The sequence below is a fragment of the Serinus canaria genome, chromosome 10 (genome assembly GCF_022539315.1).
Source record: "Serinus canaria isolate serCan28SL12 chromosome 10, serCan2020, whole genome shotgun sequence".
Lineage (NCBI taxonomy): Eukaryota > Metazoa > Chordata > Aves > Passeriformes > Fringillidae > Serinus > Serinus canaria.
Genome location: NC_066324.1, coordinates 5,803,381 through 5,824,776, shown reverse-complemented (window position 1 = coordinate 5,824,776; position 21,396 = coordinate 5,803,381). Strand labels below are relative to the sequence as shown.

General features: G+C 41.3%; 1 protein-coding gene across 5 annotated transcripts in view; it reads left to right on the top strand.

Annotated features, from left to right (window-relative positions):
* The window catches only part of MCTP2 (multiple C2 and transmembrane domain containing 2), a 128,507-nt gene that overhangs the window by 47,454 nt on the left and 59,657 nt on the right, over positions 1-21,396 (top strand). For 4 of the 5 annotated variants that reach the window (XM_050978380.1, XM_050978379.1, XM_050978382.1 and 1 more), the window contains 5 exons: positions 732-767; positions 9,131-9,295; positions 10,627-10,757; positions 17,259-17,445; positions 18,184-18,277. In XM_050978380.1, coding sequence (XP_050834337.1) covers positions 732-767; positions 9,131-9,295; positions 10,627-10,757; positions 17,259-17,445; positions 18,184-18,277 — 613 coding nt within the window. Of the gene's footprint in view, positions 1-731; positions 768-9,130; positions 9,296-10,626; positions 10,758-17,258; positions 17,446-18,183; positions 18,278-21,396 lie in introns of those variants that run through there. The other variant, XM_018913957.3, reaches the window with a different exon arrangement.

Below are 21,396 nucleotides of genomic sequence, written 5' to 3'. Positions count from 1 at the left end.
CAGCATTGTTGGCATGTGTTACTGAATTGCAGGAAGGGGTGAAGCGAAAATGTAAAATTTCTTTAGCAAAAAAGTCAGTTTAGACAGAAGAACCTCAGGAATTCTAGGATTTTTATTAAGGCCTGGGCTAAAGTGGACCTAGCTAGAGAAACAAAGCCTATTGGTTTAAATAGCAGCTTTTGGTTCTCTTGGGTGCTTAGTTAACATTCAGAGTGTAGATGATAGAAGAGCTGGTGCACGCTGTAATTTTTTTTAAAAGACAATGTTTTAAGCCCTCATATTTCAAATGCAGATTGCTCAGCCATTTCCAAAGGAGTCAGAACAGTGAAATAGCTCTGTCCACATTAGCACTTAACAGCAAGATGATTTTTTTCCCCCTTTTTAAATTAGCTTACAGTAGAACCAGATGGCACCAAAAGTATAAGCCATGTTTCTTACTAATGGCTCTGGGTCCCTCCACTTTTTATTCTCAATTACTTTTTTTTTATTGGCTCTTTTTTTTTTGGTGCAATGCAGGTATTTGGAGTTTGTTGATTGTTATGTTCCATGAAGCACGGAAGGTAGATGGAGATGTAATTGTAGATTTAGCCCTCTGTTTTGTAATAGGCTTTTCTAACTCATTTGACAAGCTTCTGTTTGAATTATTTTACTAAACACTTTCCCCATTTTACTCCTTACCCGTTTCCTTTCCCTGGATTCTCTTTGGTACAATAATGGGGACTCATGAACAGAGATGGTCAAGTCGAAAGAAAAGAACTTCATCCAAGGTAATCCTTTTTTTTTTTTTTTTTTTTTTACTTAAAGAAAATGAAGGTCCCCTCCCAAAATCTGTGCACTCCTCTGAAACAGAAGTCTAAACAAAGGAAAACTCGGAATTGTAGAGGCAACCTGTCACAATGTGATAGTTGTGGTAACCTTTGCTTTCTTGATTTTTCTATTCATTGTGATGGGAAATTGCTGTTGTTTTCTAATTGTAGGTGCCGTGGTAATACCTAGTGGCAAGTGAATTTAAGACCCCATTCACAAAGAGCTGTAGAAAGAGAGAAAAACTTCCTGTACAAAAGAAAGGGGTGTAAATTCAACCAGAATGAGAGGAGCTGCGGAGGGGTTGAGTTGTTTCAGAACACCTGGGTGGTGGTTGGTGCAGGAGTTAAACCAGGCTCTCCTGTCTGCCTCTCACCATGGGTGGAATTTTGTGAGGCAGTATTTCTTCTATTTGCCCCTGTGGGTTTTGAAATTCCTTTTGTTCTTGGGATGGAGGCTGAGCAGGGAGTTTTCATTACCTCCATTGTAACAGGATTTCCAAGATTTGTGTGTTACCACATGTCCGTGTAGCTTACTTCCCCTGGTCTCCTGTAGGATCCCTGCAGGCTTCCATTACTTTTATATTCCTGTATCATTTTTGCATTAGATTTTAACTTGTTCAGGAAGCAGACTGTGGCTTTTTATGTGTTCTGTAAAGCTTTAATTTGCTATTGAGTAAATAACAATGATACAGACACTGCAAGCCCCAGTACCCAGCTTGAGAGCTATACAGTCTCAGTTTCTGAAAAGCAGAATTTGGCTCTTAAGATGAGTGTGCTCTCATGATATTTTCCCTCTGTAACTATCGGTTTGTGCCTAAATAAATTGAATCATTAACCTCCTCTTGTTTTATTCATTACAACTGTGGTGTGCTGTGTAGAGGAGCCAACCATCTCAGGTATTGTGCCAGCAAGAATGTTTTTGTCAATAGAAGAAGTGCAAAGTACAGCCTTTGGAGCTCTGATTGCAGGGATTTTGGAGTGCTTGGAGCAGAGAGCTGCCAGGAATGCCTGAATGCCACATGATAGACAGTGATGGAAAAACTGAAGAGCTTATCACTTCAGTTTTTAACTAAAACTCTGGAAATTACTGTGCCCTGGCTCGGTCAGTGTTGCTTGATCCCCATCTTTTTCACACAGCTGTCTCTGGATGCTGGTTGGCTTTGGGACCTGGGAAAGGGAGTTGGCTTTTAAACTCAGATTCTTTTTATTCAGAATAGCCAAAATTCTGGTTTGGTTGCTATTACTGGAAGTTTTGGGGTGCCTTTTTTCCCCTATTTGTATAGGGTTTTTTAGTTAGGTTTTTCTTTTTGCTTTTATGCAACATCTCATTGCATTTTGTATAATTTTTTTACATACATGTTTTTGGACCATTAGCTGTCAGCCTTTCAGCTCTCAAGACTCTGTCTCATGCCTTACCACCTTTCAAAATAAAATCAAGAGATGCTGAAGCGTGGTGCAGATTTAGGAGACGTGAAAGTATTGTTTGAAAGGAAAAAAGCTTCAACCCTGTGCTCTGTTCTGTTCCAGTCACTAGAGGGTAGGAGAGCTTCAGCTCTTCCTAGGGAAGACACAGTTCATGCTCCAGTGTGATCTCTAAAGAAAACCTCTGTGACCATCCAAAGGCAGTAAAAAATATTTCCCAGCATGCGCTGGAAAAAATCTGACAAAGCAGTATTTCCTGGTTTATTGATTCTGCTACTGCACTAAAACACCAGTACTGTACATCAATAACCATCTTTAGTTAGGAAACTCTGCTCTGTGGAAGCAGTACTAGCAGTTTGTGGCAGAACATAAAGGCTGGGAAGAAAAATTGTGTGCATGGGGAATATAGGTGTCTAGGGAAGGCACAAGAGGTTATGGAAGAATAGCCAGAGAGTATGATGGGGTAGAAAACAATGCTACTGGACGAGATAAAGATACAGGAATAAGGAGTGCAGGGGAAATGGAGAGAGCTCTGTAATGGGAGAGAGCTCTGTCTGGTTTTTGGCTCCTGAGCTGACTCTGGTTGGGTGTTGCAGGAGGAAAACACAGTATACTTTCCATTTGAGCAACATCTAAATTTCCTCTCTCCAGGTTTAGGCAAATAAAAGTTTTCTATTTGAAATAGTTTTCCTGGGAATTTTTTTTTTAATGTGCTGAACTGCAGCTGACCCCTATTGTAATATTTAGCTTTTCCTCTTCTATAAATACAGGGAAAATGACTTATTTTAAGGATGGACAAAATGAATATAACTTTCACAGCTGTTTTTTAATCTGTATTGCCTACATGAAAGAAATCTGATTATCCTCTAATTTGACCATTTTATGTTGTCTTAATGCAGATTTGGCACATCAGTGTCCTAAATGAGTCTTTTCACATTAATCACAGGATTCTTGCTGACTTCCCAAATTTACCCCAAATGTTGATGGCACTGGTACCTGTTGCAGCTCCATGTCAGACTGGCAGCAGGGCTCATGTGGGCTGTTGTGGATACTGTGCTCTCTTCATGTGTGTTCTCTGAGCTCCCTTGCCTTTTGGAGAAAAAGCTGCATTTCAGACAGCAGCAAAACCAGTGTCAGCACAAGATCTCCAGTCCAGCTCCAGTAGCCTCATGGTCATTACAGGGAGTACTCAGGAAGGATTCCAGCAACTCAGTATGGTCTTTTAAATCATTTTGGAGCAAGAGCTGTTGAACTGCATGATTTAGGTGTCTCTTGATTATTACACAGTATATATTTTTCACTGCTGCTGGAAGGGAATCATTGCATATTTGGGCAGATTCCCCAGACATGGGCAGCACATTCAGATCCCTCATTTTTCATGGGAGCTGAGAACAGCATTGTCCTCTGTGGGAGCTGTTTTCCAGAGTGTGGCTTTCTTCTTTTCCTCATGGAGGGTGGCATTGCAAAGGGAAGAGGATGCTGTTAGGCAGCATTAATATATTCACTCATATCTGTGTATTGACATGCTCTCCCCTCTGTTCTGCTTTCCTTTCTGGGGCACAGAGGGAGTTGGTAGCTCTCTGCTGGAGCCCAGCATGCTGATGCTCACTACCCTTGTTTGTCCCGGGTGGCTTGAGTCTCACCCTGAGTGCCCTGCACGCTCTTTCCAGCATTTGTACAGTTGAATAACCTTTAAGTGTTGAACATCCAGGAGGCAGATAAGCAGGTCTGCTTGGGGTGGATTGACCTGCAGCAGTTCAGTCCTGAAACAAAAGCGACAGAATTGCCACCTTGATAGCTTAAGCTGATTGAATAAATTGGCTGAAAGGCTGACCGGACCCAAGGGCTCCTCAAGCATCTCATCACAGGGGAAAATCCCTCACGGTCCTTTCTCCTTTTTTTTTGGTGTGTTCCTGTGTGGGCTGTTAGGTTTCATTTTTGTCTGCCTCGTTGTGTTTGGCTGTCTCCCCAATCCCCCGTGGGCAGCGCGGAGCGCGGGGACTCGCTCGCCACAGGGTCACACGTCGTGGTGCCAATCTCGTGTTGGTTCACTTGCCTTTCCCTCTGCCCTCTCCTCTTTCCCAAGGGGAAACTGCCTCTTGCAGAAATGGTTTCTCTGCCTAATGAGGAGAGGTCCGAAGAGTCCTCCTATTTGTGTGTTGTTGTTTTCTCAAATGGCAAATTACGTGGCCCAGTTTTGACGTTGACCTCTTCACAGGGATTGCAGCAGGCTTTCTGTTGTCCTGTCTCATCCTTTTAAATGAAGGATGGGAGAGATGGGCTCACTTCACACTTGGCCACCTCGCCGTGTCATTTAAATGTACAATTTTTCTGCATCTCTTTATTGCTTCAAAAACAAGTTTGAACTTGGGGCATGTATGTGTGTGTCAGGAAAAGAGACAGATTTGAAAGCAGCCCTGATGCACCAGAGGGGATTTGCTGGGTGCCTATAGAGGGAGATTATGGACAAATGGAGTTATCAGGGAGACTGGAGCTCCTAAAGGATTTTGTGAAGATGGGTCAATGAGCCGGTTCTTTCCCCTCCAAAGCTCTGTCATTCTTGTTCAGCTCCTGTGTTTGGCTCTGTGAAGGCAGAATATAGCCCACCTGCTCATTCTTCTTTTTTAAACCAGGACCAGAATGTCATAAAAAATTGAAAGTTGATGTGAGAAACTTTTATTTTCATTTTGAAACTAGGAACAAGATTTTGAGAGTGCTGATTTGAACATTGATTTTTAATTTTTCTGCTCAGAGCTATAGGATGCTTCTTGGGCAAATTTTTCTTCCTTTCTAAGCTGGGAGAAGAACCATCTTCTGGTCCTTTTGTGGCAGGATCCTGCTCTATCACCAGGTCATACTTTTGCTTCAGAGATTACTCTTATCTGATGAGTTACAGTTCCAGATTTTACAGTGGACATGGTTCTTAAACTTAAAAAGCATCTGGTTAGTTCTAAGGAATAAGGATCTCTGGATATTTTAGTGCTTATTGTCTGTTTTTTGTTGCTGATTTTTTTTTTTCCGGGCTGGCTTGTTTGAGGGATGTCTTTAGATCCGGTTTTTATCCATTTTACAGCAGTGAACTGCACATAAAGGTGAGCTTTATGGTGTTACTGCTTATTTGCACACAGAGCCCAGCCAAAATCAGAGCTCTATGTTGTCTAGAGAAAAGCCTTAAATTCTGGTTTCAAGGCCACCTTGATTTCAGAAACGATGAGGGGAAGGAATAAGCAAGTTTGTCCAATGCCTTGTGCTTGGGACATGTGCCAGCTTCCATCATAAATCATGTGTTTCTTAATTTCCAGCCCCGTGGCCTGCTCCCAGCTTCAGCCAACTTTTCTGTACCTCGGCAAGGCACCTTTGCTTGGGTCTGGGATGTAGCCAGACTGTGAGCAGAGAGCTTGCAGGGAAATATAGCAGGAGAGGGCTGAAGGACCTGGCATCCAGTGTGGGAGCCCAGCTGGAAAGGGCTCAGGTTCAGCAGGGGAGGAGCTGCAGTACCCAAGTGTGGAGGCATCAGTAGCCTGGGAGGTAACAGCAAAAGATAAGAGCTGAACAGATAAAGCACTTCAAAATTGTCACTGATTAAGCAGTTGTGTCCTCATTTCCTGGCCAGTTTGGACCAGGGCTTTGGCTTTTCTGGTCCCGTTGTGAAGGCAGGTTAAGAGGCTGGCTGGTGGCAAGGAAGAGTGTTTGGAGGGTTTGTTTTTTTCAGTGCTTGTCTTGCCCAAGTAACTTTGTTGGACTAAAGGCTGTGCTCCTCTGTGCTCTGCTCTGCAGTAGTTTTGCCAACTCAGAGGGAGGCTGTGAAGTTGAATCAATTAGCTCTGTGTAAATCAGTTTGAAATGAGTAGGTGTGGGGTATCAGAGAGGAGGTAAGTCTAAAATAAATAAGGCAATATCATTTTCTTGTCACCTGGGAGGCATTTTCCATAGTGCAGGCTTCCCTAGGCAGCACTAAAGTTGACTCATTGAAGGCCTGGGTCTGTGGGTCTACCACACATCTGATTTTCCCCAGACGTGCTTCCTTCCAGAAACTGTGAGTGGAATCTGAGACACTGCCTGTTTCACTGGGATTTCCATCAGGGTGGTCAGAGGAACAGCCTGCCAAATACCTGGGGAGGCTGGAGAGGTGGCCACAGAGCAAGTACAGAGGGGCTCTTTGGTGCTGCGAGGCACAGGAAATGTGCCAGACCTGCTGAGCAGACTCTGTGGGGGCGACCTGGGCATGTCCAGGAAATCCAAAGCATTCCTCATATGCTGTGTCTTGCAGGGGTGTAAGACAAGCAGCATTCCCATGCTCAGTTTGGAGAGAGCCCCGTGCCAGTGGCAGGGCTGGGCTGGGGGAGGTGGGAAGCTGGGGGGAGTCGTGGAGCCTGTGTGGAGCTGCTGCAGGTCAGCACCGTGCCCTGAACCAGTTGCAAACATCTTGGCTCCACTCTGCAGTGGGATGCTCTCAAGTGATGCTGGATCTCATGCAGGTCCTGTTATCTGGAGACCAGCACACCCCTCTTCTGAGAGGAGCCCAGAGCAGCTGCACAGCCAGAGAAGGGGGGTGCACGAGGCTCTTTGCTTGGGGCCACCTGTTTTAGGAGGTCAAGGTTGGTGCATTGCAATGTGTTCCAGTAATACTGAGTGCAGGTGCTGATTTTTCCAGGGGCTGTGTGGGATCCAGGCTGGTTTGGGTACCTCCCAACAGTCCTTTGAACTGTCAAGTCAGCAGCTACAAGGGTGGGGTTATGTGTGCTGTAGAGCTGGGGTAGGAAGGTCCCCAACGCTGAGTGACTCCCTGAAATACTGGCCTGGATGAAAAAAAGAAAAGAATCCAAGTTTGATTTGAAAGCTGAGTGATAACAACTGTCTTTTGTGTTCAGCCTGGAAGCTTTGAAGAGAGCTGGATGCTTTGTTTTTAAAAGAAATTGTAACGTGGATAATAAACATCATCTGGTTTTTATTTTTTTAATTTTTTTTTTTGCGAGCTAACATCAAATACCTCTTCCTCCTCCGAGGAAGGAGCAGGAGGGGGAGGGAAAAATCCTTGCTCCTAAAGCAGCGAGTACATCACATCAAACATGACTATGTTAAATACTAAAATGTTCAAAGTACAAGCGAGATAGATAAAGGCTTTGATGGGAAGTGGATATTTCCCAGGGACATTACAAGCAATAATCCAGATGTTATGGTGTAATGCAATGAGTGTCCATGGATAGATGGGGAGCTCAAGCCAAGCAGCGCCTGCTGTAGGCCTTAGCCCTCCACTCCCATGCTGTTATGCCATATGGAAGCAATCTCCAGGCCCCCTTAATAGCCAGCTTTGGATTCCATTTTCACAGGGCTCATAGAGCTAAGTGGAGCTGTTTTATGGACAAGTTAGATAGAAGCCTTTCCAAGATAAACATCCAATTCGAAATTAGGACATACCAAGCTGCAAAATTATTTTAGGGCATATTTCATGGAAGCACTGCCATTTTTCTAAGGCGATTGCCAGACTGTAGAATGCCCTTTGATCCCTTGTGGACATTACTCCCTTTTTTATAAAAAGGATTTTGAAATAGTTGCAGTGTTTAGGGAGGAGTATATCTGCTGGGACTTTGAAGTATGTCCATGGGAACAGTCATGCTTTAGCTTTTTGGCCCAAAAGACGAACTTTAAAAAAAAAAAAAGAAGAGAAAAGAAATTACATTGCAGCTGGATTTATGAATCAAAATCTCATTTTCTTTTTAAAGGTAGGAATTTTTGCCCATTGCGCCAGGAAAGCCAAACGGGGTGTTTAAATAGAAGTATATTAATATGCTTTTGGGACTCAGAATTGGGTATTTTAACCAGTAAAAAGCAAGTAAAAAATTTGTGAGTTCACCACCTATGATTTAAGAATTTTGTTGCTGGGTAATTGATCCATAAAAAGTAATCTCCAGACATCAGGTGCTTTTGCAATCGTTTTATTTAGCAACAACATTTCTTACTTGCTTTTAAAGCTAACACGTCCTGTTTTAAAGTGACTTGTGAAATCTTCTCCTCCGTCTTGCTCCCACCTGTACATGACATGATTGAAGCTCCAAAGTGTGGCGAGTTAAAAGTTGCTTCAGGAGAATAAAATATGGCAGGATTTTTACTGCAGGAAGAAGAGTATAGCCTTGAGTTTTAATGTTTCCAGCTCACTCCCCCCAAATAAAGGCCTATTTAATCATCCTCTGTCCAATAAAATATTGCCAGTTAGCAAACTGTTAGCGCAGCCGTGCTGCACAAGATGAAGCTGCAAAGGTAACAAATGTGGCTACCAGGTAACCATAACTCCAGATAAAGAGCCTGGTGGTGTCAGTGTTTTTTCAGCAGGCATCAGTATTTTTGATTCGTGGGCTCAGTTTCTGGAAGCAGGAACAGCAAAGTTAGCAAAGAGCTAAGGCAGGCGGCTGAGTGATGGAGGAGGTGGAAGATGCTGCTCAGCCTTTCACCTGGCCGTGGGTTTTATGATCCTGGGCTGCCTCCCCAGAAAGGACAGACCTGCTTTTTATGGATGTAGCTGGAGAGGTTTTAAGAGTTTCCTTTAGTTTCTCCCCTGTTCTGTTCCCCATGGCTCTCCTGTGCCTTTCCCTGAGCCAAAGTACCAGACTGCTCTCAGTGCTTGAGGTCTGCTCTCGCCAGAGCTCAGCCAGGGTAGCTGAAAGTGACTTCTCTGGTGGTTTAACCAAACCATGTTGATTTTGCTGTGACAGTGAGCCACTGTCCCTTAACGGGGACCATAGTACAGCTGGGTACAAAATCCATAGCATCCTACTGCCTTCCATTGCCTGCTTACCCTTAGGGAAGCATGGTGTCTCACTCCTTTTGTGCCTTCCTAGCACAGTTAACATGAGCATGAAAGTATTTGGGTCTTGAAGCATTCCGTGTTGTGCCTTGCATTTCAGTTGAGTTTCACACGGAACCTGCGGCTCTCGGAGTCGCTGCGCAAGAACCAGCTGTGGAACGGGCTGGTCACCATCACCCTCTTGGAGGGCAAGAACATGCCCAGAGGGGGCTTGGCAGAGATTTTTATTCTCCTCAAACTGGGGGATCAAAGATACAAGAGCAAGGTAAGTATTAAGGATTTCCTTAAGTTGTCTGAAGTCAATAAGGGCTTGGTGTTTTTTTTACTGGTGTTGCTACCTCAGATGGAAATATTCTTGATGCTCTTTTTAAAAAGTGAGTTCAGAATCAGGAGACCAGACCAGAAGCATTAAAGTTTTGCTCTGTTTTGATGCCAGTAGAGAAAGAGCAAGTTAAGAATATTGTGTGTTATCAGTGTTTTGTGCATTTAACATACTCATCATGTTGATGGATGTTTGACTTTAATATGAAATAAAATAAAGTTACATGCATCGCACATGTGTTTTGTTCCCTGCCAATTCAGAAGTTGGGGTTGCAGTGCTGGAAAAGTAGACCTGAAATGGTTTCTAGTGCAGGGGAATTATTATTCTTTTAAAGTACTTTTCTTGAAAAATATATTACATATTGCAGAACCTGCCCCCTGAACAGATAAAATGTTCCATGGTTTTGATATTAATTTTTATTCTTCTAGGCTGTGTTTATCTGTATACAGATAGGACGTATAAGAGTCTAAGAAATGAATGAGGTTCCCAAAGATACACATTTCATCTGGAAAGTCTAATAAGAAGAAAGGCTATAATTAAAATAATACTCTTTTGAGAGAGCAAGAGCTCTGCATGTCATGAACTGGAAGTGCAGAGGAGGAGAAAAGAAACCTCCTCCTGTACAAAATGTACAGAGCAAGTTCACAGAACATAACATTTGGATGTAGGCGCATCTGAAACCTGCACTCTGTCCCTCACATCAGACCTCAAACCAAGGTCGTGATATGTTTTTTACTTAGAAAAGTAGTTTTGAAAAATAACAAATGGTTTAGTTACTTTAGAATAAATAGATGTTATCCCTGTTACAATCCCTTTTCATGTGTCTCTTTAATGGTCCATAGATGTGTTGTGAATCTGCAAGGCTGAGCTGTTTGCTTAAGGGTGAAAAACCACTGCTTTGGGTTCCTTAATTCATTCAAACCTGTTTCCAGGTGATTGTCCTCAAAAGGGTTATTCCTGGTTTCTTCCAGTGTGTGATGGTAAATGATGACCGTGGAGCTGGTGGGATCTACCTTGTGTTTCGGAATTTTTCCAGCCATTCATTCAGATAACAACTGTATATTTATTGTTATTGAGAGGGAGGAAAGAGAATATTTAGGAAGATGAGACTGTATGAGATGGGCTGGGGAGCTTTGGTTGGAATGACATTAGTACTTGATGCTCTAACATCCAGCCTTGTTCTGTAGAATTGATTTCTTTTTTCTTCTTTTTGATTTACTGTGAAAATAAGTACTGTTTAAGAAAAGTAAATATTATAACTGCATGTTTTCTAGACACTGTGTAAGAGTGCAAATCCTCAGTGGAGGGAACAGTTTGATTTTCACTACTTCTCTGACAGGAAGGATATGTTGGACATTGAGGTGTGGAGAAAGGATAACAAAAAGCACGAGGAGCTTTTGGGAACGTAAGTTGGGTTTGAGTTACATTTTTTTTCTTTTTGGGCGGGGGGGAGAATGGGGTAAGTACAAAAAATGAAGTTATTTTTATTATTTTTTAAAACTAATACATTTGTTTTCATTACCACCATCATAATATATTTTTCTGTCCTTATTCCAGTCATTTCCAGGTTATGTTTACATTATGTTTATAAAAACCTATTAGCAGGTAATCAACTTAACAAAATCTGGATGCAGAGACACCCAGGCTGCCTCTAAAACCTGAAATACTATGGGAGCTCAGTGGCATCAAGAGGGAGGATTTTTCTGTATTTTTGTGGTGATATTGCTCCACATCTTTATATGTGGAGCCAGCCCAGGAGTTTTGTGCTCCTTTTGAAAGTGGTGTCCCTTTTTTCCTGTTTGCACTTCAATGCTGTGTTCTTCTAAGATTCTTTAATTCCATTCCACTCTCTCTGAATTTGTACAGTGTTGTTTTCTCAGTAGTACCTCTGTGTTCCTTGCTTTGGCTTTCAGCATTGTCCTGTGGACCCTTCTCCCCAAACAACATCTGTGCTGTTGGGGACATGCAGCAGCACCAAGAACCATTCACACTGCTGGACACCCTCTTTGGTCTGTCCATGCTCATCTGCTGGCAGGATCATTGCCACAACTCTCAGTTTCCTGAGGGTGGGGACCCTGCCTGCAGTTGTTTGCTGCTCTCACCTGGCCAGGGTTTCACAATGTGCTGACTAAATAGCAGAAAATCATAAGAACATTCTCTTACTTTAGGCATTCAAATAGTTTGAGACTATTCACTGAGAAGAACAATGCCCTTTGGCTCTACAAATGTTTGTGGTTTTGCAGAGCAGGAAATTCTTTCTGGCTGAGTGCTGTTGCTCATCACATGGAGAAGTGGCTGAAGATGAATCTGTTCCTTCCATTCTCACAGTTACTTCCATTACTTCTGATACTCTGTTTAGAGTTAAGAAATACAGCAGTGTTTGCAGCTTGCCTCAGGTCAGTCTCTGATGCTGGAGCAATACTTCCTGAGGTTTTTCCCCTTTATTTTAATTTTTCCCTAGGCTTCCCTTGACTTTTTTTCCTCCTGGTTTCTGGCAGGTGGTGTTTAGTGTGGCAAAAATGATCCGTGAAATGCTTATTCTATTCAGCAGTGGTGAGGTCTGTGTGTTAGATTTATCTTAAAGAAAAGGTAAATCTTCCAGGGTAAATCCCTGGAAGTGTTCAAGGCCAGGTTGGCTAGAACCCTGAGCAGCCTGGTTTAGTGGAAGGTGTCCCTGCCCATTGAAGGAGTTTGGAACAAGATGATCTTTAAGATCCCTTCCAAACCAAACAATTCCATGGTTCCATATTTAAATTTATTTTTGATGTCTATGTGGAGAAAAAATTTTTTGCTTTTGTTGTCTAAAGCAGAGCAAATTGGCTGTAGCATCAAGATGGAAAAAAACACACTAGTTTTTGAAGAGCAATTGCAAGAATAGGTAAACACCAAGTGCATAATAACAAGTATTGTTTTTACAGTGTAGAAACTTTTTGACACCCTATAAATAATATTTTATGAAGGGTTCAAATGCAGTCTAATCTGGAGAAGGATTCTGTTGGAAAAACAGCATTATGAGGTGCCATGTTTATTGTCTCCATGATTTCCAAGTTGAGTTTTGAGATTTCTGGATTTCACAACATCATTGTAAGAAATATTCTTTAGTAAAATGTTTGTGGGTTATATTCGGTCATTACACACAGCAGTGCAGCCAACTGCCCTCAAATAATTTGCATGGCTTTAAGGAAAAAACAAAATTTTCTGGATCTGACTTAATAATTCTGTGGTCAATTTATGAATAGAGTTAGAATTCATTATGGTCCCTTCCAGCCTGTTCAACCTCCAACTGCGTTGGTTAAACCTTTAATATATGCATGTTTTTAATATTTAAATGAAGCTGGAGGTGCTCACAGCAAAGTCAAATCTGATCAACTTTTGCAGCACGAAGACTCCTCCTCTTAATTCCTTTAGACCCAGGATTTCAGATAGTATGGATGCCTTAAGATTCTGGAATATGGTACTTCTCCCAGGCATAATTTGTTTCCAAGGTAAAATATTGTTCTTGAAACAGGACCTGAAGTGTCTGTGGAGAGCATGGAACATGTAGAATAAGGAATGCCTTGGACCTCTGGTGCTGAGCACAAGCACCTGGGGTGTTTGTCTGCTTCTGAATTAGTGAGGAAACATTTCATGTCACCCTTCTATCACAAAACAAACCCTCACTGTCAGTGCACATCACAAGCTAAATTATTACATTCAGCCTACCTGCAGTCTCCTCAGAGTTTCAGCTGGGTCCAATTTCTCTTCCTCACTTAAAATCCCACAGCCTTGAGTGGTTCAGCTGCAGGCTCTGTCACTGAGGGCTGGCTGCATTTTGGTGCTGGCTGAAATAATCCCTCTATTTAGTCTGCACAGGACTGTTAGTAACGTTTATTGAGTGCTTTTTGTGTCCTCTGGGAGAAGAGGCACGCTATAAACAGGAGAGGATGTTAATGTATATGAATAAACAAAGGTGTTAACGTGTGCAGAATTTGTCCAGGCAGAGTTACATTGTTTATGCCAGGTTGTTAGAGAGTGTTTCTGCATTAGGGGATATGTTCTGGAAAAAGAGATGCTGCAGAACGTTGAAGGGTTTTCCTTCACATATTTACCTCAAGAAGGAGATTTTACAAAAATTGCTAAACTTAAGACCGTGAGCTCTGAGACTGGAGTGCATCCAATATCTCTATGATGAATGCCTCCAGGAAACTGTCTTTGCAATAAGAAACACCCCGTGTTTTAAAGGCTGTGCTGCTGGGATGGAGCAGTAAAATCCCCATTATGGCTGCAACCAAATCCTTCACTTAAATCTCACCAGGCTGTATGATGAATCAGAAAAAACAAAATTTGTCCATTGAATAAGTCATAATAAGACCTTATTAATTGTTTCCCTGACACCTGTGGCATTTGAAATTTCAAGTATTAGTCACAGATACATCTGTCTCTACTCTCTGATGATTCTGATCTCTTTTGTGAAGGGATTTCAAGAAGTCTGCAGGGGGTAAAGTGTACTGTTGTGTACAGACTTTTTTGTATGTATTTATATGTATTTAAAGGTTTCTGTCATGATTTGATTAACTATGATTGGGAAAATAAAATACAACTCCATGGCTAGTAAGAAGCTAACCTCAGCACCTTTTAGTGAAATTTTAACATGTGATCCCCTGATGAACAAATGTTTTAATCCCAGATTTGCTGTGTACTGTTCTCAAGTACTATTTCTCTGCAAAATTAGTAAAAAATGGGGGAAAAGGAAACTATAGGTGAGGGCTCTAAGTGAGAAGAACAGTCTTAAATGAGAACTAAAGCTGTACAGGACTAGAGTCTTAATATAGAGATGTAGACCTCAATACTGATCAGGAGGAGGAAGGAAAGCATTTAATTAATTGTGGTTAAAAGAAAGGAAAGTGATACAGTTGTGTGCACAATGCAGTCTTCACTTACAGAACTGCAGCCCCTATAGATTGTTCATGTAGCCACTTGTGTGGAAGATTATGTCTGAATTTGATATGTAGCATAGCAAAAGATGACAACAAGCAGAGCTGTTCTATCCAAAGACAGGATTACTCTGGAGAATTTAACTCAGGAGATCATTTGTATCACCTGAAATACAAATGTTCTGAGAGTTTTGCCCTTTACATTCAGAGCAGGCAACTTTTAAACAAAAGTGGATTACCTCCATCAGTTTGATTCTTGTGCCCATCACAAGTCTCTTACCACTTTCCTGTGAAATAATTATGCGTAGTAAGATCTTGCAGATAAAAGGGTGAGAAAGAAGGAAAGGAAGAGTTTCTGTTTCACAAGAATGAGGGAAGTAGTTTGGAAATCATTAGACTCGTTTTAATAGTGTAGAAGTGTTAGTGTGGAAATTGCTGAATTTATGTAGTAAATTGAATGTCTGATTGTTTTACCAAGCTGCATTCACTGCAGTCTGATTTTATAACCTTAATGAAGCAGAGAATCTTTTTTTTCTTAAGCCTTTTGCCAGTGCAAATGTGGATTTTCTTTTCTCACAAGATTTTTTTTCCTCACAAGAAAATACAGGCATACCTTGAGTGAACACAGATGTTTTAAGGAAAGTTAGTTTGCACAGAAATCAGACATGATTTGAGGAAGAAATATTTACACTCCACCTCCTGCTGTTTTCCCTTCCACATGTGCATCGCTCTGACCCCCACACCCTTGTACTCCATCTTTTCTTTAACCTTATGCAAATGGAATTCTTTTAAGAAGAGAAGCAATTCCAATTTGCCAAAACAAGACAGAATTATATTTGACTTTGCCTTTGACATCTGATGGAGTTCAAGGTTATCTATTGGTGGAAGATGCTCTTGTCTGAACAAGTTGTGTTTTCTGTCTTACTCCATGGAAAGTTTTAAACATAAAAAAAATCAACTGCAGCTTTCCCAGGTTTTTGTGGACTGCATTGAGTGGGTGGTGTATGAAATGCTGATGTGGGAGACATGGCCTCTACTGCCAGCTGAACCACAGAGCAGCTGGGTGACCTTGAGATTTCCCCTCTCCTTCCTTTGGTTTCTGCATCTAGAGAAAGCCAAACCAAAAAACCAAACTCCAAGATAAGGATACAGCCCCCCTTTTGTGCTGGTACCCAAAGTATCACTGGAATTGCTGCAGCCTGAGACATGGTGGTGGTAATACAGCCAAGGTGATCTTGACCTCCAGTGTGGAAGTGATAAGCACTTTTTCTCAGAAAGAAATAAGGTCTTTTTCTCTCTCTTTGTTGTTGTTTTGTTTTCTTTCCTGCTGTAACTTTTCCTGTCATATTTTTCTGAAGAGTCTAGGTGTAGCAGGGAGCTTTAAATGCAACCTCTCACACTTGGAAATGGTGTTGAGAGGCAGCCTACACGCTGAGCCGTCTTGGTACTCTGCCTGGTTTATTTTCCTTCTCTTTCAAAGCACTTGAAAGCAGTTAATAAGAGTAAACTTGAAACCTGTTGTACCTCCAGAGCAATGGAGAGAAAAGAGCACACTTAAGGCAAAGTCATTCCTATTGATTGTGGTCAGAGGAAGCTTAAGGAGTTGTGTTTTGATACACAGAGCTACTGGACAGCTTAGAAACTCATCAGAGCAGTGGCTTTTACTTCATAACATGGTTCTTGGGTTCTCAGGCTGAAATGTTTTGAGATTTTTTTCCCTCTTTTTTTTTTCACCCCCTTTAGCATTCACAGAAAATAGGCTGTTAAGAAGCGGAAAGCATGCAATTTATAGCAGATGGGCATAAACTGCTCCAGCTCTACTACTGGAATGGGATCAATCAGGAACACTACATGCACCATTTACCCAGAAGAAACACACCTGGGGGAACCCTGTGGAATTTTAGCCTATTAAGACAACACCTTAACAAGTTTAGTTTAAATAAAAACTTGTCGGCAGGCATTAAGCGAAGCAAAACCCCTCGCTCTCCATCAGCCACTGCCCATCCCTTTGAGGAATGCTCCTCCTCTTGCAGTGTGGCAGCAAACCTTTTCCTTCCTTCTTTTTTTTCTTTCCTTTCCTTTTTTCTTATTTTTTTCTTTTTGTTGATTTTTTTGTTTGTTTGTTTTGTTTTGTTTTAGTTTTTACCCTTTTTTCGTCTGTAACTTTTGTTCAGCCTGTTCTTATGAGCCCAGCCCCACGGAGGTTCAAGAAAGTTCCACTCCATTTACTGGACTTCTAAATAGAAGGCATTTAGCTGAGCCAAGTGATTACACTTTTTGTTGCATTTAACCACTCCCTTCGTGTGTAACTGACTGCCTGGTGATCTCTCTGCTCTAGCCCATGCTCATATTTTATTGTTGTCTCTTTATGAATGTTTCTCTTTTATCCTCTTTATTTTTATTTTTGGGGGAAGCATCAGGTTAATGATACATATTATGTGCAAGGAGTGGGTGGGGGTGGGGGGGCTTTTAAAACAATCCTTCCCTTTGGGAAATATAACAGTACACTGAAAATGTAGCTCTAGTAAGGCTTGTAAAAGAGATTGGGGCATACAGTATAATGTAGCATAAAATGGAGTATGTGACTTTCTTTAAAGAAACTAATCTATTTTAGGCTAATGTTTTAAATCTTGCATTTGCCCCTTTTCTTTTCCCCCAGGTGAAATTGAATTGTGTTTCAAATCCATCACAAAACACTGGGGGATTTTAGAGGGGAAGTGAGGCAGGCCAGAGTTAGGTTTTCCTCCTGTACTTGCAGCCCAAACTTTTTACTTCTCCTTACCAAGCAGACAGACCAGAAAGCAAAATCTGACAGTAAGTGCAATAGAATCTGCCTAATTGGTATCCCGTGCTTAATTTTGGGATGTTTTTATTTTTTGCACTGAAGAAGCAGATAGTTTTGGTGCCTGCTTGCTGCTGAAATGTTGCTTTATTTTTTTTTCTTTTTTTTGCCACCTCTTTTTCCTTATTAACCCTTGGCAATGTCATTCCAGGTGTCACGTTGACATTACTGCCCTGCCAACAAGGCAGACCAACTGCTTGGAGCTGCCTCTGGAGAAACACCCAGGGTCCCTGCTGATGCTGATTGCTGTTGCCCCATGTACAGGAGTGTCTATCTCTGATCTGTGTGTCTGTCCCTTGGGAGACCCCAATGAACGGCAACAGATTTTTCAGCGTTATGTGAGTTTGTCTTTTTTTTTTAATTTTTTGCTTCTTTTATTTTTTCTTTCATGTTTTGATTTTGAAATAGCCAAAATTGCAGGGAAAAAAAAATTCTCCAGTCATAATGACATGTCCCCTCCCAAAGAAAACTATTAAATGGAGTAGTTGCATGTGGAATGACAAGGAGATTGGCAAGGCAGATAGACCCAAGCAATTTGGCTGTTTGGATTTGTTGAGTTTTAAACTAATGCTGTTCTTTGCAAACTTGAATTGTATTAGGAGATTATCATGGGGAATGAGACACTGAATATCATGAAGAGATAATAACACACTTAGCTTTATTCCCTCCTTTGGGAAGGTTATTTTCTGGACTTTAAATGTTGGGAGATAAAGCTTTGTGATGGCTTCCACGTCCTGGTCAGGATGGAATCAGTATATCTCAATTTGTGCCTGGGGAGGTTCAGATTGGATATTTGGGAATATTTCTTTACCAAAAGGGTTTTCAGCACTGGAACAGGCTGCCCAGAGAAGTGGTTGAGTCATCAGTGCTGGAGGTATTTAAAGGATGGGTAGATACAGCTTTTAGGGACATGGTTTAGTGGTGGGCATGGCTGTGCAAGGTTAGTTGTTGAACCTGATGATCTTAGAGGTTGCTTCCAACCTAACTGATTCTGTGATAAGTTATTTAGTGGTCCATAGCCTCTGTTTCTTACTGAATTACAAGCAAAATACATCTTTACACTTTTCTCCTTGCAGTGTATAAAGAATTCCTTTCGGGACATGAAGGACATTGGCTTCTTACAAGTCAAAGTTTTAAAAGCAGTGGACCTGATGGCAGCAGATTTTTCAGGTATTTTATTTCTGTTTTGCAGCAGATGATGCTGTAATATATTGTAAACAATCAGTTGATCAAGGAAAAGTGAATCACCCCATCATCTCTCTAGCACTGAAACCTGCCTCAGGCAACTGAGATACCAAATGGCTTTGACTGCCAAAAGGATGTGGGAAGGTCCAGTGGGTGGAGATCTTAATTTCCCATTAGACCTGAGCAATCTGACAGATAACTTTACAACAGCACATCATGCTGAGTGTTTTTTCCATCAGGAATATGTAAAATAAGAGTTGATACAGAGTGGTGGTGCTTGCAGAGCACCTGCAAAGCAAAGCTTCTCCACCTTCTATCAGGTGTCTTATGAATTTGGAGCAAGACTGAAAGATTTGAGGGTGTCTGATGTGGTGCTGGGTGTGTGGGTTTGGGTGGTGCTGCAGGCTGTCACCTGGCAGAGAAAGCTTGTCAGCAACAGGGCTGCGAGTGTAATGCTTTCTCTTAGAGCTTATTTGAGGCTTCACTTTGGGATGACCTTTTTGGTGCTCTTACCCCATGAAAAATATGGATTTTCCACTGAGCTGTTCCTCAGGTTGTGCTTGGTTCTGACAGCAGTGGACACTAACACCTTTTAAAACCACAACTTTATATTGTACCTCTGGGGAAAATCTAGGAGGTTGATACTTCTCTGTAGAGACTGCCTGGATATTATTATTTTTATTATCATCTTCTCCAGGATTCTGGAGACCTTTTAATTCCCCTCTCTATCTCACAGCAGCTCATAATTCACAGGCAGAGCATTGTGTGTTGTGTATTTGCTGACACAGTCATTTTTTAAAGATAACTTGTTGATAATGGCAGGAAAGATGGTAGAGGGAAAATATTTTTGCCCCATTCCCTTGTTTTTGTGAAGGCATTGTTACATAAGAGAATGCTGCTCCTGAGAAAAGGAGCAAAGGAGAAAGCCCATTATTAATCATGGTACTGTTTTAGGGCTATATTCAATTCACTGCTAACCCTGAATTGGAAAATAATGTTTACTGCAGAGAGCAGTACTTTAAGGAACTGAAGAACTCAATTTGAAAAAAAAACCCAAAAAACAGCCCAAAACCTGTCAATAACGAAAGGTAACTTGTAAAGAAATCCATATCTAAATTGACATAATATATGGGTCCACATGGAATTAGGAGTGTAACTGCACCTTGCTGACTAATTTAATTTGGGAAGTGTAGCACAGCAGTGCAGCCCCAGCTTTGCCATGTGCCAAAAGTTCCATCTAGAAATATGTGGAGCTTTAATATAGACAGAATTCGTGGAAAGAGCTGAGCCCAGAAGGTTATTCACCCTCTGGAAAACTTTGCTGATGCTGAAGCAGTTGCATCAGTGATGGATTTGGCCCCCTGTCCCTCAGTACTCAAACAGGAGCATGTGGGTGGATAATGAACATTGGAAGAGACACGCAGGTTCTTGATTCTGCAATTCAGAGACTTTTCATACAGAGTATGTGATACACATTCCTTGTGCATAGCACAGAATGAAATTCTGCTTAAGTAAAAGGTTACTCAGTCTGTCATTATATTCAAAATAACCCAGGCTTTGAGCCTGATTCATGAAGCAAATGACAAATTGTTTTTCAATGGCAGTGCTGAAAATATCCTAGTATTATGCTGTAATAGACCCACCAAATTGCAAAAGGATGCAGCCATTTTAGGTAAAAATAGCATAATTTCTGATCATGAAATGAGAGACATAAAGATTAATTATCTGTTCTGAGCCATTCATAAATGATTAGTGCAGCAATTATGGGCTTCCATAATAGAGCCCTCCTAGAGCAGTGCCATATTTCCTGCATTGCCAAGGAGACTGCTCAGATTTATTGTTATTGATAAAAGTAAATTCCAAGTCCCAGCTAAAAATCTAATAAAGGGAAAATCACAGAGGGAATCAGAGGATCAAAGATTTCCAAGGGTTAATAGAGGAGCAGTGTGAGCAGGTAGTGTCTCCTCCCTGTCCCTTCCCATGGCAGCCTCGAGTCTTAAATCCCCCAAGTCCTGCAGCCACCTTATACCTTATTCCCACAGTAAAGATTGGATTTTGGTGTGATTGGGATTCCTGTATGTTGTCATCATAGATTTTAATTGCAAGTTTTTAGCCTGCTGTAATAATAGTGATCAGAAGACACACACTATCTGCTTTGGTTTCGAACAGTGTTCTGGAAATCCATATTTTACTCTTGGACATAAATTTTTGGGCTGGTTTCCAGACAGCTGTATCATATATGTAGAAGCTCTTCACCCACAGCTAGCCCAGTTTGAGCCTTCCATACTTTTATATTCCTAGATAATAGTTCTGTTGATGTGAAAATGACTTTTTCTGCTTTGTTGGATGTTTTCTGTGTACGCATGAGAGTTCTTCTCAAACACTGCATTTGCTCACTGACCAAAAAATAGCATTCAGAATACCAAATTATACAGTGGGATTGTTTTTGGCATATACCAGTTTGCATTTCAAGCAGTTTCTCTGAAAGGCTACATGCATTTTCCACACTATCAGGGAATGAGCATGTAAGCTGAAAAGGAGAAGACAAATAGATTCCAGTGATACACATGGTCTTTAAACTTTACCAATATTGACTAGTTAATACCCACTGTTTACATACTGAAAAGATTCCTGTTTAGTTTATAAACTTCTGAGAGTAAGACCCTTAAAAGCTCTGCATTAATAATACAGAAAATAAGGATTAAGAAAAGGACAGCTTTTGCTTAAATAGCTTGTTTGTCTGATATCTAAATCCCTGCATTGCTGACATATTTAGTTGCCTACAAAGAAGTTAGGCTGGAGTGTCTGTGGCTGAGTTGTACATGAGCATTGGAGATGAGATTAAATCAGATACTGAGCCAGACATGCTGATAAGGGGCCACTCTGCTCACAAAGGAAACTGCTGAGCTGCAATGAGTTGGTAAAACTACAAATTCATTTAATGTGAGTGATCAAAAAATACATTAGCAAACATGTGTTCACCTAATAGATTCCATGTTGACATCCTTCTTTAGAGAGGAGGAGTTTTTTTGCCTTTTTTTTTTGTTTTGTGGGGGTTTTGCTCTGTTTGTTTGCTGTTAGTACAGTACTTGGATCATGCATGG